The following is a 14,313-nucleotide window of genomic DNA, read 5'->3' on the forward strand; positions in this document are numbered from 1 at the left end:
CTAATAAAGACTGAGGGGAGAAGGAGAAGAGGGCATCAGAGGATGAGATGGCTGGCCAGCATCATTGATGCAATGGTCATAAAGACCAGAGATAGTCAACTCAAGGTTGGTATGGTGGTTCCACAGTCATCAGGGCCCCAGACTCTAGCTTGCAGCTCTTTCATTCTTAATGAATGGTACTTTATGGACCAAGATAGCTACAGTGGAATGAATTGATAAGGAAAATTATAAATTAATCATAAGTTTACCTTTGCCAGAGGCAAAAGAAGAAACAGGTCCGACTAACCTTTGATCTGACTTATGTTCTTATGTTTGTTCAGTGGCATTGCCAAAGCATGGAATCAGGCGTATTTTGGGGAAGGGTCTGGTCCAGTAATGTTGGATGAGGTACGCTGCACCGGGAATGAGCTTTCTATTGAGCAGTGTCCAAAGAGTTCCTGGGGAGAGCATAACTGTGACCATAAAGAAGATGCTGGAGTGTCCTGTACCCCTCTAACAGGTAGGAACTTCACCCTGTCAACCTAGCCACCCTTGCCTTCGCGCCTATTTGGTTTTAACTTCCCTCCTCAATTTAGCTAATATTACTAAATGCACTTACAAATAAATCCCCAAATAAAACATAAAAAGAATGTATACTGTGTATTAAAATGCTCTCTTTATTTATAGATATTTCTGAAATTTTCAGTTGAAAGCTACACAATCCTATAAAGTAATTAAGAACATATAATCTTGTTGCAATATATAGTACCCAGTAGTCAGAATCAGCACTCTAGCCTGGAAAATCCCATGGACAGAGGAGCCTGGTAGGCTGCAGTCCATGGGGTCACGAAGAGTCGGACACGATGGAGCGACTTCACTTTCACTTTTCACTTTCATGCATTGGAGAAGGCAATGGCACCCCACTCCAGTGTTCTTGCCTGGAGACTCCCAGGGACGCGGGAGCCTGGTGGACTGCCATCTGTGGGGTCGCAGAGAGTTGGACATGACTGAAGCGACTTAGCAGCAGCAGCAGCAGCAGTCAGAATCAGTGTACAATGATAAATTTAGGATGTTAGGTATTACAATTATATATTTAGTCCATTCATTGATTAACCTGTCTTGACTCTCAGAATGTGTTTATAGCTGGTGAACTATTTTGATGGGATTGTTGATTAAAGAACACTATTAAAGAGCCAGATTAACCTTTGCTGTACTGAATATTCAGACTCTTCCAAATCACAACATGCTTGTCAAGCTATGTCTTGTGTTGCAAGGACATGTCTGAGTGCAAATGAGTGTATTATGTACTTAAATGTTTGGGGGGAAGAAGAGAGAAATGGACGGGCAAGAGAAGTTGGGTCATCACAAATCTGTTGTTTCTATAGCAAAAAGAGCTTGAAGAAAAAAAATAGGGTTTTAATATTTCTTTAAAAAAGTTAAATGAAATACTTCTGAGAAACTGTGAAATGCCGAAGGTCTACTTTTTTATTTACATAGTTCTGTACACTCTGTTATTTTATTAGAATAACACATTTATACACAAAATAAATAGAAAATTTATACCAGATTGTAAGCCAGAGCACTTCATCTTCTTGAGCCTCCATTTCCTCCTCTTTCAAATGACGATAGTCTTGTAGTGTTGCTGGGGTGGTCAAATGAGGTAACAGGTGTAACAATGCTTTGCAAACAGTGAAATTTTACATTAATAATGATTCTATTGCTGCTGCTGCTAAGTCACTTCAGTCGTGTCTGACTCTGTGCGACCCCGTAGACGGCAGCCCACCAGGCTCCCCCGTCCCTGGGATTCTCTAGGCAAGAACACTGGAGTGGGTTGCATTTCCTTCTCCAATGCATGAAAGTGAAAAGTGAAAGTGAAGTCGCTCAGTCTGTCCGACTCTTTGCAACCCCATGGACTGCAGCCTACCAGGCTCCTCCGTCCATGGGATTTTCCAGGCAAGAGTACTGGAGTGGGGTGCCATTGCCTTCTCCCATTCTATTGCTAGGAGATCTTAATTTACTTTGAATGATCCCAGAGATTCATGAAAAGGATGACTTTCCCCCAAGATTATTTATGTATTTCATTTGGGAGGAGGGACAGTGTTTGGGTTATTTTCGATGGAAATAGCCTCTTATACTTTCTGGGAAATGAATTTATTATATTGTGTATCTGCTTAGACGCTTTTTACAGGATTTTCTGGGAATTAAGTATTCATTTAATTTCAGAAGACTCAAATTTAGATTTGTATTATCGACAAAAGAACAAAGGCAAAACCTGCACCCCAGTTCTTATTCCCTTCTCCAGGGGATCTTCCCAACCCAGGAATTGAACCTGGGTCTCCTACATTCCAGGTGGATTCTTTACCATCTGAGCCACCGGGGAATCCTTTATGAATGCCTAAGGAATAATAATAAATACTTTGACATGATTGATCACTCTTCAACCAGAATAGCTTATTCTGTCTTCATAGTTCAGTATTTTTTCATTCACAGTTAAATTTTTCAGCTATTTCCAAGTTACTGTGTTTTTATACTTTTTAAATTTAAATGACAAATGTTGTTCATACTTAAGGAGATTAAACCTGTAAGAAATTTCCCAAGTATTTAATCTGGAGAAATCTAAATAATTACTTTGGAATTATATCAGAGTATATTTTTCTACTTAGACATAGGAGTACAAATAAAAGGGAAAGTGTTTTGTTAGGACAGATATGTGTTATGACTTTGTTCAAGAGCAATCCCGTTAATGACCTCAGATCACTGAGCACAGGTCTATGCTTGTGTGCTTAGTCGCTTCAGCTGTGAGCGACTCTTTGCAACCCTATGGACCGTAATCTGCCAGGCTCCTCTGTCCATGGGGTTCTCCAGGCAAGAATCCTGGAGAGGGGTGCCGTTTCCTTTTCCAGGGGATCTTCCCGACCCAGGGATTTAACCCGGGTCTCCAGCATTGCAGGCAGACTCTTTACTGTCCGAGCTACCAAGGACAATTCTAGTAGGAGTTAAAAAAAAAAAAAGGCCTAGAGAGAGATCTGGGTAGGATGGTATTTCTCATGAAATTAAAATGTTGCTCTGCCTTTTTCTGGTCATTATTTACTCAGTCTCCGTGTTTCCTTCTTGTCGCAGATGGCGTCATCAGACTTGCAGGTGGTAAAGGCAGCCATGAGGGTCGCCTGGAGGTGTATCACAGAGGACAGTGGGGGACTGTCTGTAATGACGGCTGGACTGATCTTAATACCTATGTGGTTTGCCGACAGCTGGGATTTAAGTAAGATCTATTGATACAAGATAGCTAAATGCCAAACTCTATTTTTAGAAGTCTTATTTTGTTACCTTTACTTGGAATGTCTATAATACTAACAATATATATTCTCAAACATTATCTACATGTCTATTCTACCTACCTTCCTACCCCTCTTATCTACCTATCTATATATGGAAGTTCAGCAATTAAAAAACAATAACATTCTCTTTGATGATAAATACCCATCCATATCTTACTATTTATCTCACTTGCCTTTCCTGCCACCACCTTTCTTCTTGAATGACTGGTTGGAGCCATGGAAGTCCTGTTTTGTCTATTTAAGTGAGACTGTGTGCTGTGAATGATCAGTTTTATTCTGATGCATTGTTACTATTGGATGTTGTTAGTAATAACATCACTGTGTTTAAAATTGCAGAGAAGTCCAATGTCAAATTCTTTGGTATTACATTATTTCCTTTCTCATAATGTGATGATAATTATCATTTTATTTGAGAAAAACAGCTTTCTTGTCATGAGATGACCTTTTGAACTCACCCTTGACCTCATTCTCTTAAAAACTGAGTTTCACACTTTGAGCAATATATTTCATGTCACACACATAATGCATTCCAGAGTAAAGACCTAAGTTGCTTGAAGTAATTGCAAATGATGCCTTTGAGCTAATATCTGAATGAGGCCTATGAATGACCATTCTTTCTTATTTTCCATATTTCTATGTCATACTTGAAGTAATTGTCTCATGTTTAAAAGAAATAAGAAAAATTATATTATTTCAGCTTGAGATAGAATTAATTGCAAATATTAAAACTTAAAAATATGCTTTCATTCAAGCTAAACATTCAAGCTATGTTTAAACATGTTTTTAAAGTTGTAAAAGTAATATAAAATTTTAGAGATTTGGAAAAAAGAGAAAATAAAAAACTACCCCTAATTTTTCTGTTATTAAAACTTGTGTATAACTTTGTAACAGCTCTGGTAGTAGATATGTAATTTTACTATTCACTCTTTAAACTTTACATTACTGTAGTCATAATTCTTAATAACATAACTGATGATGTTCATACTATAATTTACGTAATATTTAAATTAGTTTAAATTTTCCTGTTGTAAATAAAAACATCAAAAGGTATAGATGTATGCGATTGACAAATATTTTGAATTTTCATGGGCAGTGCAGTTAATTATAATTATGAGGTGAAGGGCTATGACATGCTAGCCAAATAAATATTGATGTTTAATTAATAAGAATTACTTTAAAATGCCATTTCATCTGAGTAAATCTCTGTTAGTCTGAGAACTGTATCCCATTTTCACAAGTTTAGAAAAATTCAAACATACTGTTGTTTACTGTTCTCATATTTTTCCGTATTAGTGAAAACAATTGAATAAATGCTGATTTTTTTTCCTCCATTTTTTATTTATTTTGTTTCACAGATACATTAAGTTTTTCTTGCATATACAGAGTACCAGAACTTAATGGTTCTGAAAGTGTTCTCAGTATTTGTTAAAATTCTAAATGATTGTGTTAGAAGGTAGAACAGGCACCTGCTACAGTTACATTTTAGTTTACAGAGGAGTTTCTGAAAGAGAATGCTGTTTTGGAGTGAAAAAGAGGGTGAACTCTGGGTTTCGTCATACAAATGAAATCCCAAAGCAAAATGGCCTCTTCTGTCTCTTACATAATTGATATGAATGGATGTAATCAGATTGCTGCATTTTGTGGAAACCTGGTATAAGTTGAAAGTGATAGCAGTATGGAATTTAGGATAATTACTTTTCTAGCTAAGAACCGATCAGTCAGAAAAATAGAAGTCTTAGAATGACATTGAAAGTTGCATTGTTTTAATTTATTGAAATGTTAATCATGTTAAGTAAATTTAATAAATAAGTGCATGGGAAAAAATTAGGAACATTCATCTTTCAGACCAAAAGATCTCTTCATATTCTTAATACAGAAATAATAAAATGAATGGAAGTGGCTAACATAAAATTTATGAGTTAGAGTTTAATTATTTATATAGACCAATTGAAAGACTTCAGATATCTTTTAGCCCAGGGATTTCTTGAGGCTTGTTTGGATTTTACAGAACAAAAGAACCAAACTGGGGAGAAGATGAATGAAGGTAGAGATTGACTTATTTGCTAATTTTTAATTTTGTGGATCCTTCCTATTTCTACAGTGTGTATATATATTATGATACACTTAGGCTTTTTCAGTAGGGCAGTGTTACAAATAAAGTCAATTGAAACACAAATATAATTCATGAAAGTTTAAAAAGTCAGATTTATGTAACCTTATAAAAAGCACTGTTATTACTCTGATTTTGATGGGTTAAAATCCAGGTTTCATCATGGATTGGAATGATTCTTGAGAAATCACTGAACCAATACATACATTTTGTTTTTATTTTTTGTTTATTTGTTTTCTTTGACTGCATCATGCAGCTTTCAGTATCTTAGTTCCACTACCAGGAATTGAACCTGCAACCCTTGGCAGTGAAAGTGTGGAATCCTAACCACTGAACCTCCAGGAAATTCCTCACACGGTTTATTTTGGAAGACAGGATAGGAAAAGGGCTTAGAGAGCTAATGAAATCAAATGCACTCAGAAGGCTTTCAGAGGCTGATACAAGAGTTCTCACTTTCTGGTGCACTGTGTTATTTCCACGGTCAGGAATTTGACATTTATCTGTCTGCATTCTCTCTGGATGGTGGGTTAAACTGTAGACAAAACACAAGAATGGTTGGGGGAATAGGATTAATTATCTACTCGTTACCCATTCAATCAATCAAACATTGTTAAGATCATGAAAATATGTGATGTAGTGAATACTACTGTTAGAACTGAGTTCTCAGGATAGGAGAAAGAACAATACTACCCTCTGAAGTCATGACACTTAATGAGGTTGCTTGTTTTATGGTTTGTGGTTCCTTGAAACAAGAGAGAGCAGTTGTGTGCATGATGTTTGTTTTATTGCCACAGATACGGCAAACAAGCCTCTGCAAACCACTTTGAAGAGAGCATGGGACCCATATGGCTGGATGGGGTCAGTTGCTCGGGAAAGGAAGCCAGTTTCCTTCAGTGTTCGCAGAGACCCTGGGGAAGTCATGACTGCAGCCATCGGGAAGATGTTGGCATCTCCTGCTACCCCGGCGGGAATGGATTCAGATTCTCCCTGGGTGAGGTCCTGCCACAGCTCTTGAGTATTCATATTCCAGTAGCCACTGCACGTTTAGCCACTGGTCTTTGGCTTTTCAAAAAGTCTATTTTCCTAGATGCTCTATATTTTAGTAATTTTATTTCAGAGAAAAATAGTCTTTTGAGTCTTTACACCAATGTTACAAAATTTTACTCCTAATTTTTCTCTACCCATCAGCCTCCGTTTCTCATGTATCTGAAAGATGGAAGAAAGAAACTGCAATGTCCATTCCCCAACTGATTAAGTACCTATTCTGCCTCTCATTTAGCTTGAATTCTAACGAGCTATTTGAGAAAGGATTGAAAATAAATCAGAACAAAACAATAGGTCTCTTTCCCACCCTCCATGATTCATTTGTCTTTAGTCCTGAGGCCTTGTCAATCATTGCTTGCCAGCCAGCCACTGCTGTGTCCTAACATAGATCTTTCAAGTTTCTCACTGGACTCCAAGGTGGATTCATTGGAGTAAACAGCCCACCTATCTTTCTAAGATATCCTGTTACTAAAATACCCATTAGCATCACTTATTATGACCCTCATTCCAAATTTCTTCAGACTTATAGTCAGATAAAAGGTACTTAGCTCACCTAACAGTCTAAAATATTCGTGTGTAGTGTTAATCACTCAGTCGTGTCTAACTTGTTCGACCCCATGGACTGTAGCCTGCCAGGCTCCTCTGTCCCAGGCAAGAATACTGGAGTGGGTTGCCATTTCCTTTTCCAGGAGATCTTCCCGACTCAGGGGTCCAACCTGGGTCTCCTGCATTGCAGGTAGATTCTTTACCGTTTGAGCTACAGGGAAGACCTTAAATATTCTTAGGTAAAGGTCCTTAAATATTCTTAGGTAAAGGTCCTTTTGTGAGCAGAGAGCAACTACTATATATCCTTGACAGACTTAACATCTGATGGGGAGGCCAGAATAAATATGAATGAAAAGTATAGAGGGAGATATTCAGAAGACTTGCCAGGACTTTACCATAGCTCTGTTTGTATCTATATTGTATTTTTTGGTACATAAATGTTGAAATAACCACTGGTGGTCCTTAAGTCTCACCTCAAGCTTGAGTCAGCCCCTTTTATATCTTCCTGCTTTGAGACTCTGAAGCTGGAATCTTCATATTATAAAACAATGTGTTGTTTTGTGTTGGGATGTGTTGATTTCTACAGTATTAACTATTCCCTGGTGGCACAGTGGTAATGTGCCACCTCCTTCCACGTGACTTGCGCCCATGCCGCCAGCATCCTAATGGAGCTGGATGACTGGCCCTACGTCGTCTCCATCACCTGCTTCAAGCACAAGTCGGGGGGCCATAACGTCCAGGTCACGAGGGCCGTGTCCTTGGGCCAGGTGGTCATCACCAAGAACCGCAACGGGCTTTACTACCGGTGCCGCGTCATCGGCACCACCACGCAGACCTTCTAGCAAGTGAACTTTGATGACGGATCCTACAGCGACAACCTGTATCCAGAGAGCATCACTAGTAGAGACTGTGCCCGCTTGGGCCCGCCACCTGAGGGCGAGTTCGTGGAGCTCCGGTGGACTAACGGCAACCTTTACAGGGCCAAATTCATTTCCTCTGTGACCAGTCACATCTACCAGGTCGAGTTCGAGGATGGGTCCCAGCTGATGGTGAAGTGTGGTGACATCTTCACCCTGGATGAGAAGCTCCCCAAGAGGGTCCGGTCCCGGCTGTCGGTCAGCAGAGGGGCCCCACAGGAGAGCGTCTTCTCCGGAGAGGAGGTGAAGGCCGCCAAGCGCCCTCGGGTGGGGACTCAGGGTGGAACCTGGACTACCTGGCCTTCATGGAGAGCCTGCTGCAGGTGCAGTGCTGGCCCGGAGCCCCCTACTAGGACCACTGGTCGCCCGTGAGCCCTCGGCCCAGCAAGGCAGGCTTGGCGGGCCCTGGCGTTTACCTGCTGTGAATCCCTGTCCTCGCCTCTCAGCCCGAGAGGCTACCTCAGCGACAGGAGCAAGCAGGACGCTGTATGCAGGAGATGTGGGCTTGATCCCTGGGTTGGGAAGGATATGGAGAAGGAAATGGCAACCCACTCCAGTATTCTTGCCTGGAAGATTCCACAGATAGAGGAGCCTGGCGGACTGCAGTCCACAAGGTCACAAAGAGTGGGACACTACTGAGCACGTAGTTAAGCATGCATACTTTAATTTGTCAAAGTGTCTGTTGATTCCCCATTGTATTCTGACCTGGGGGATCATAGTGACGTACTCCACTAATCTAGCACTAATGATACCAGGTAGAACTACAGCATTTTACCCCGTCCCTCATAGGTCATATTTTAAATTGTTTCTGTTTGATCTCCTCCCTCACTGCTTTCTTCCTATAAAGGATTTATGACCCTTTAGGATTATGTGATGAATAATTACAAGTGGTTGGGAGAGATAGAGCCTGTTTGCTAGAAATATGGAGTGATCTATTCAGGCATAATCCATCAGTACTCCATGTGATGAAGTATTATAAATACTATGCATGTGTTCTAAGCCACTTCAGTTGTGTCTGACTTTTTGCAACCCTTTGGACTATAGCCCCAGGCTTCTCTGTCCATGGGGCTCTCCAAGCAAGAATACTGGAGTGGGTTGGCCATGCCCTCCTCCAGGGGATCTTCCCAACCCAGGGGTGGATCAGCCCCCAACCCCCGGCCCCGTCTCTTTTCTCGCCTGCATTGGCAGGTGGGTTCTTTACTACCAGTGCCACACGGGAAGCATACCAAATACTACAATCTCAGTTCTCTGAAGACCTGTGTGGTTAAATATACACATACAGTTAGGACAACTAATCCTTTCAATTTCCTTAAAATCTTAAATTTTCTAAGATTATATTGATAGATATATTTTTAAAAAATTAAAACAGTTCAGGGTGATAATTATTAATAAAATAGGAGATCATTATTATGAATTCTTTGGTCCTAATTTTGGTAATATATTAACTATTCATTTGTCCAAAGAACCTTATATCTGAGCCAAATTATTCTTTTGCAATAGAATCAGGTTACCATTTATTCATCCAAAGAGATCATTACTTTCCCACTTATCAAAAAGGACTGCAAAGAGATCATGGAATGGTGCAGTTTAAAAACAATTTAATTTTTTCACTTCTTTGGCACTATGATAAGAGCTGTTAGACTATTAGAGTATTCACCTATTTGAAGGCAACTCATTGACCTTAACTTTAATTGTGAATGAAACTTTTCTCAAAATTAGTAGTAGTTCAGTAGACACTTCCTAATTTTAGGTGTGTGGTAGATGGAATGCTCAAAAACAATATTCTAGGTCAGTAAAGGTGATTTAGTACAAATGTAGTTAGTTAATGCCTATGTTAGTTGGGGAAAATTTGTGGGATGGTAAATATGTAGATTTCTTATTTTAATACTGCATTCTTTTTTAAAAATTTAAATAAGTTTATTAATTACCAAATTTTCCACATCCTATCTCAAACTTACTTGCCCTGATTGCCCTAAGACTACTCTCCACCAATACTGCATTAATTCTAAAGTTCAGAGTATTAAATCTTAACAGAGATATCTTTTACACTTCATTGTCTCTGAATTTTACAGTATAAAGTTCAACTTCTACTTTTATGCTAGATTTTATCTTTCTTTTAGGAAAAATATTATTTTCTTAAAAATAATGTATTAAATCAGTTTTATAGGAAAATTGAAATAAAGAAAACTCTGTTGTAATCAGAGTTTGAGATATATAATGAAAGGTACTGTATACTCTGTTTAGTTTTCCCAAGCATCTTAAGATTTTAGAAATAAATCATGTATGTTATTATTGCTACAACAAAAAGAACTTAGTGAGGTGGTATTAATAGAATGGTTTCTGTCATTCAGTTTCCCTTCAAGCATCAAAAATCCAATGATTTAATAAAATGAGTGGCTAAAATTAGGTTCAGAAATATTGTGTATATTATTTTTACAAAGTATGCAACTTAGGCTTTAAAAATACTTTATCATTTTTATTTTTATGGAATGTGAAAAACTGCCCATAAAACAACTAGGATGCAATGTGGAGATCTAATTCCATGTGTGTATGATTTCTTAATTTTGCACCAAAGATCTAAAAAGTGTAAAAATCAAAAACAGAAGAATTTCATCTCTTTAAAGTTTTTCTTTGAGAATCACTTTTCCCCTTTTTCCTCTTGCAAAGACTCCCTAAATTTAAGGTACAATAATAAGAAATGTAAAGTTTTAAATATATTGTGTTTTGTAACATGCCTATTACAAAAATTTTTTAGCTAATGTAAACAACGCATAGAGAAGGTTGTTATTTTGACTTTGCTGTATTGATTCCACTATGATGCCTGTTCCATGAAGTGAGTATGATCAGAGATTAGAGAGCCAGCAACCCTGGGGCAACAAAGAAGAATTCGAGGAATCAAAGTAGGATGTGTCTATCTTGCCAACTGTGTTTCCTTTCAGTTAAAAAATGTCGTCTAGTGATTACATACGTGGGGTTGAACACATATTGAATGATACTTGGTTTATTAGCTGCTTACGTCACCTCCTTAGGTTCTAATAATTTCACCATGTTGGATGGTATTCTTTGAATCCTTATCAATCTTAGAGGCGCAAGCTGGAGACCCTTCTAGTAACAAGATAATGTAAAGAAAGTGTATTAGTTTGCTTGGCCTACTGTAACAGATCACACGCTGGGTGGCTTAAACAACAGGTATTTATTGTCTCACACTTCTGGAATCTGGAAGTCCAAAATCAAGGTATGCGCAATGGTTGGGTACTTCTGAGGACTGGAAGGGGAAGATCTGTTCCAGGCCTCTCTCCTCAGCTTGTAGGTGGCTGTTTTCTCCCTCTTTCTCTTCACAACATCTTCCTTCTGTGTATCTCTGTGTACAAATTGGATTAGAGCCCATTCTAATGGCTTCACAATTCAACCCCAGGCAGTATGCAAGCCATAACGAGGGCTTTTAATTAAACAAAACCATATTTATTGGTGTCGATACAGATGTGTGAAAAACTCTACAAGTCATTTCTTTTGCATAATTCAGATAAATCCCCAATTTACTAGAGATCAGTTTCTCAACTTTTACATCTTTAGTGATTTTTATGACTTAAGCTCTTCCTTGGGAATCAATAGTAAATAGGAAGCCTGAGATGGAAATTGTTCTTATTAGTTGCTTCCGTTTTTTTTTTCTTCTCTTCCATCTTTCAAGTTACTCATGCATCCTAAAGTATATCTAAAAATTCTTCTTAAAAATACCTGTGAAATTAACTCTCATGGACATTAATGACCTCATTTGAGAGAAGAACAAATGTCTTAGATGGCCTCAAATATTTCTTCCAGATCTGAACTTTTGTAATTCTGCTTATGAAATGATTGGAGTCAAATTATTTGCAACACCCCCCCCAAAAAAATCAATCAAATGTCCAAAGGATCCTTTAAAAAGTCATGCTTAAATTCAATAATGAAAATTATATTCATTTAAATGTCATAAAATATTTAGTTGATTTAATGTGAATGTAGACTAAGGGAGAAATTAAAACTTTTTTTCACATAATTGAAAAAAAAAATACTAGCTTTGGAGTATAATTTCTAGGTATGTTGATGGATAAGTGAGTAGATGTAGAACAAAAACAATTCCAAGTTAATGTCTTTTACTAACTAGAAGTTAGAGGTAATAAGATCATACACAGTTTTACAGTGCTATATATTCATTTATTCAATAAACAGGTGTTATGTGTACTCTCGGAGAAGGCAATGGCACCCCACTCCAGTACTCTTGCCTGGAAAATCCCATGGATGGAGGAGCCTGGAAGGCTGAAGTCCATGGGGTCACTGAGGGTCGGACACGACTGAGCGACTTCACTTTCACTTTTCACTTTCATGCATTGGAGAAGGAAATGGCAACCCACTCCAGTGTACTCTATAATGCCAGGCACTGTCTCAAGTGCTGGGAATATAAAGTTGAGCAAGATAAGCACTCTGACCTCAAGGCTTCAAAAGATATTGCAAAAGTGGATACAATTTTTTTTTTTTTCTAAATTGGTATGTCCTCTCTCTCACTGTCCATTTAATATTTAGCTCATTTTAAAAGCAAATACTATTTTATAAAGTCTCTGATGCTTTAACATCAGTTTGCTTGTTTTGGCTCTTATAAAAGTAATAATGAGTATTACTGTTAACTCGCGACTTAGGTTTTCCAATCAGACTGATGGATGGAGAAAATAAGAAGGAAGGACGAGTGGAGGTTTTTATCAATGGCCAGTGGGGAACAGTTTGTGATGATGGGTGGACTGATAAGGATGCAACTGTGATCTGTCGACAGCTTGGCTACAAGTAAGAAAACCTAATTATTTGGGATGGTTGCTTTACAAAATTTATGATTATTTTACTCTTGTTCTTGTATAAAATTAGTATTTATGATTCAGTTGAAAATACTGGCAGCATGCTGACTTGATTGAGAATGGTAAAGAAATACGGAGTCTGTTTAAATTTTTCTAAACTCTTACAAGACATATACATGATGTTACTCAAGAAATGTAGCTTTTATCTAATAACAAATAGTCCAATAAATCTTGATTATTCATAACACTGGAGAAGGAAATGGCAAGCCACTCCAGTATTTTTACCTGGAAAATCTCATGGACAGAGGAGCCTGGCCAGCTACAGTCCATGGGGTCGCAAAAGGGTCGGACAGAACTTAGCGACTAAACAAAAACAACAATATTCATAACAATGCTTCTGTCAGCCAAACGTATTAACCTTTTCTCTGTGATTTATGTCGCAACACAGTAGCCTTATAAGGGATTCTGCTGTTACTGAAATTACGGTTGGTTCTTGTTATTTGCAGTAGTTTTGTTATTTGTACAGTCACGATGAACATTAAGTTAGGAAATACTGAGCCATTGCTTCTAGCTGCTGCTGCTAAGTCGCCTCAGTTGTGTCTGACTCTGTGCGACCCCATAGACGGCAGCCCACCAGGCTCCCCCATCCCTGGGATTCTCCAGGCAAGAACACTGGAGTGGGTTGCCATTTCCTTCTCCAATGCGTGAAAGTGAAAAGTGAAAGTGATAGTTTTTATTTTTTAAAGCATTTATTTATTTTTGGCTGTGCTGGGCCTGTGTGGTGCAGGCTTTCTCTAGCTGCGGCGAGCGGGGCTGCTCTCTAGCAGTGGTGTGTGGGCTTCTCGTGGTGGTGGCTTCTCCTGTTGCGGAGCACAGGCTCTAGAGTGCATTGATTTCAGTAGTTGCAGCATGTGGCCTCAGTCGTGGCTCCCGGGTTCCGGAGCGCAGGCTCGATAGTTGTGGCTCAGGGGCTTATTTGCTCCTTGGCATGTGGAATCTTCCGGCATCAGGAATCGAACCCATGTCACCTGCATTGTCAGGCAGACTCTTTACCACTAAACCACCAGGGAAGCCCCTTAGTTTATAGTTGTTTCTAAAATAAAGCTTAATACATAAATGAGTAATTTAATGTTACTATGACAAAGTGGATGGGCGTCTTCTAGTGTACAAGCTACAGTTTGCCATCAAATGGTATTTAGAAGAGAATCATTTAGCTTTTGATCAGTTTACATATATTTGAACATATACTTGTTTTTATAATTTCCCAGTGAGAGGAGATAAAATTTCATATAAGAACTTATAAATAAGTATGTGATTAGAAAAGGGGATTTTTTCCCCCATGTCTACTTTGAATTATTAAAAATCTTTAATAAAGCATTTATTTGTAGAAATCAATCCAGAAAGCTTTGGAGATGTCAGAGAGGTTTCTTAATAAGAATACCAGAGAACTGTCCCCCACCATCTATATTGCACTTGAGGGTTAGTACTTGGAAACACTGAGAATCAAAATAGCATTAGCTTTTTCATAATGTAAGAAACAGAAATGAAGTAATAAAAAT

The 14,313-nt window shown here is 38.4% G+C and overlaps 1 protein-coding gene across 1 annotated transcript in view; it reads left to right on the forward strand.

Annotated features, from left to right (window-relative positions):
* Positions 1 to 14,313, forward strand: part of PRSS12 (serine protease 12) — a 76,386-nt gene that overhangs the window by 31,193 nt on the left and 30,880 nt on the right. The window contains exons 3-6 of the mRNA XM_027543735.1: positions 321 to 499; positions 3,100 to 3,241; positions 6,222 to 6,418; positions 12,605 to 12,746. Coding sequence (XP_027399536.1) covers positions 321 to 499; positions 3,100 to 3,241; positions 6,222 to 6,418; positions 12,605 to 12,746 — 660 coding nt within the window. The remainder of the gene's footprint in view (positions 1 to 320; positions 500 to 3,099; positions 3,242 to 6,221; positions 6,419 to 12,604; positions 12,747 to 14,313) is intronic.

Source organism: Bos indicus x Bos taurus, chromosome 6 (assembly GCF_003369695.1).
Source record: "Bos indicus x Bos taurus breed Angus x Brahman F1 hybrid chromosome 6, Bos_hybrid_MaternalHap_v2.0, whole genome shotgun sequence".
Classification (NCBI taxonomy): domain Eukaryota; kingdom Metazoa; phylum Chordata; class Mammalia; order Artiodactyla; family Bovidae; genus Bos; species Bos indicus x Bos taurus.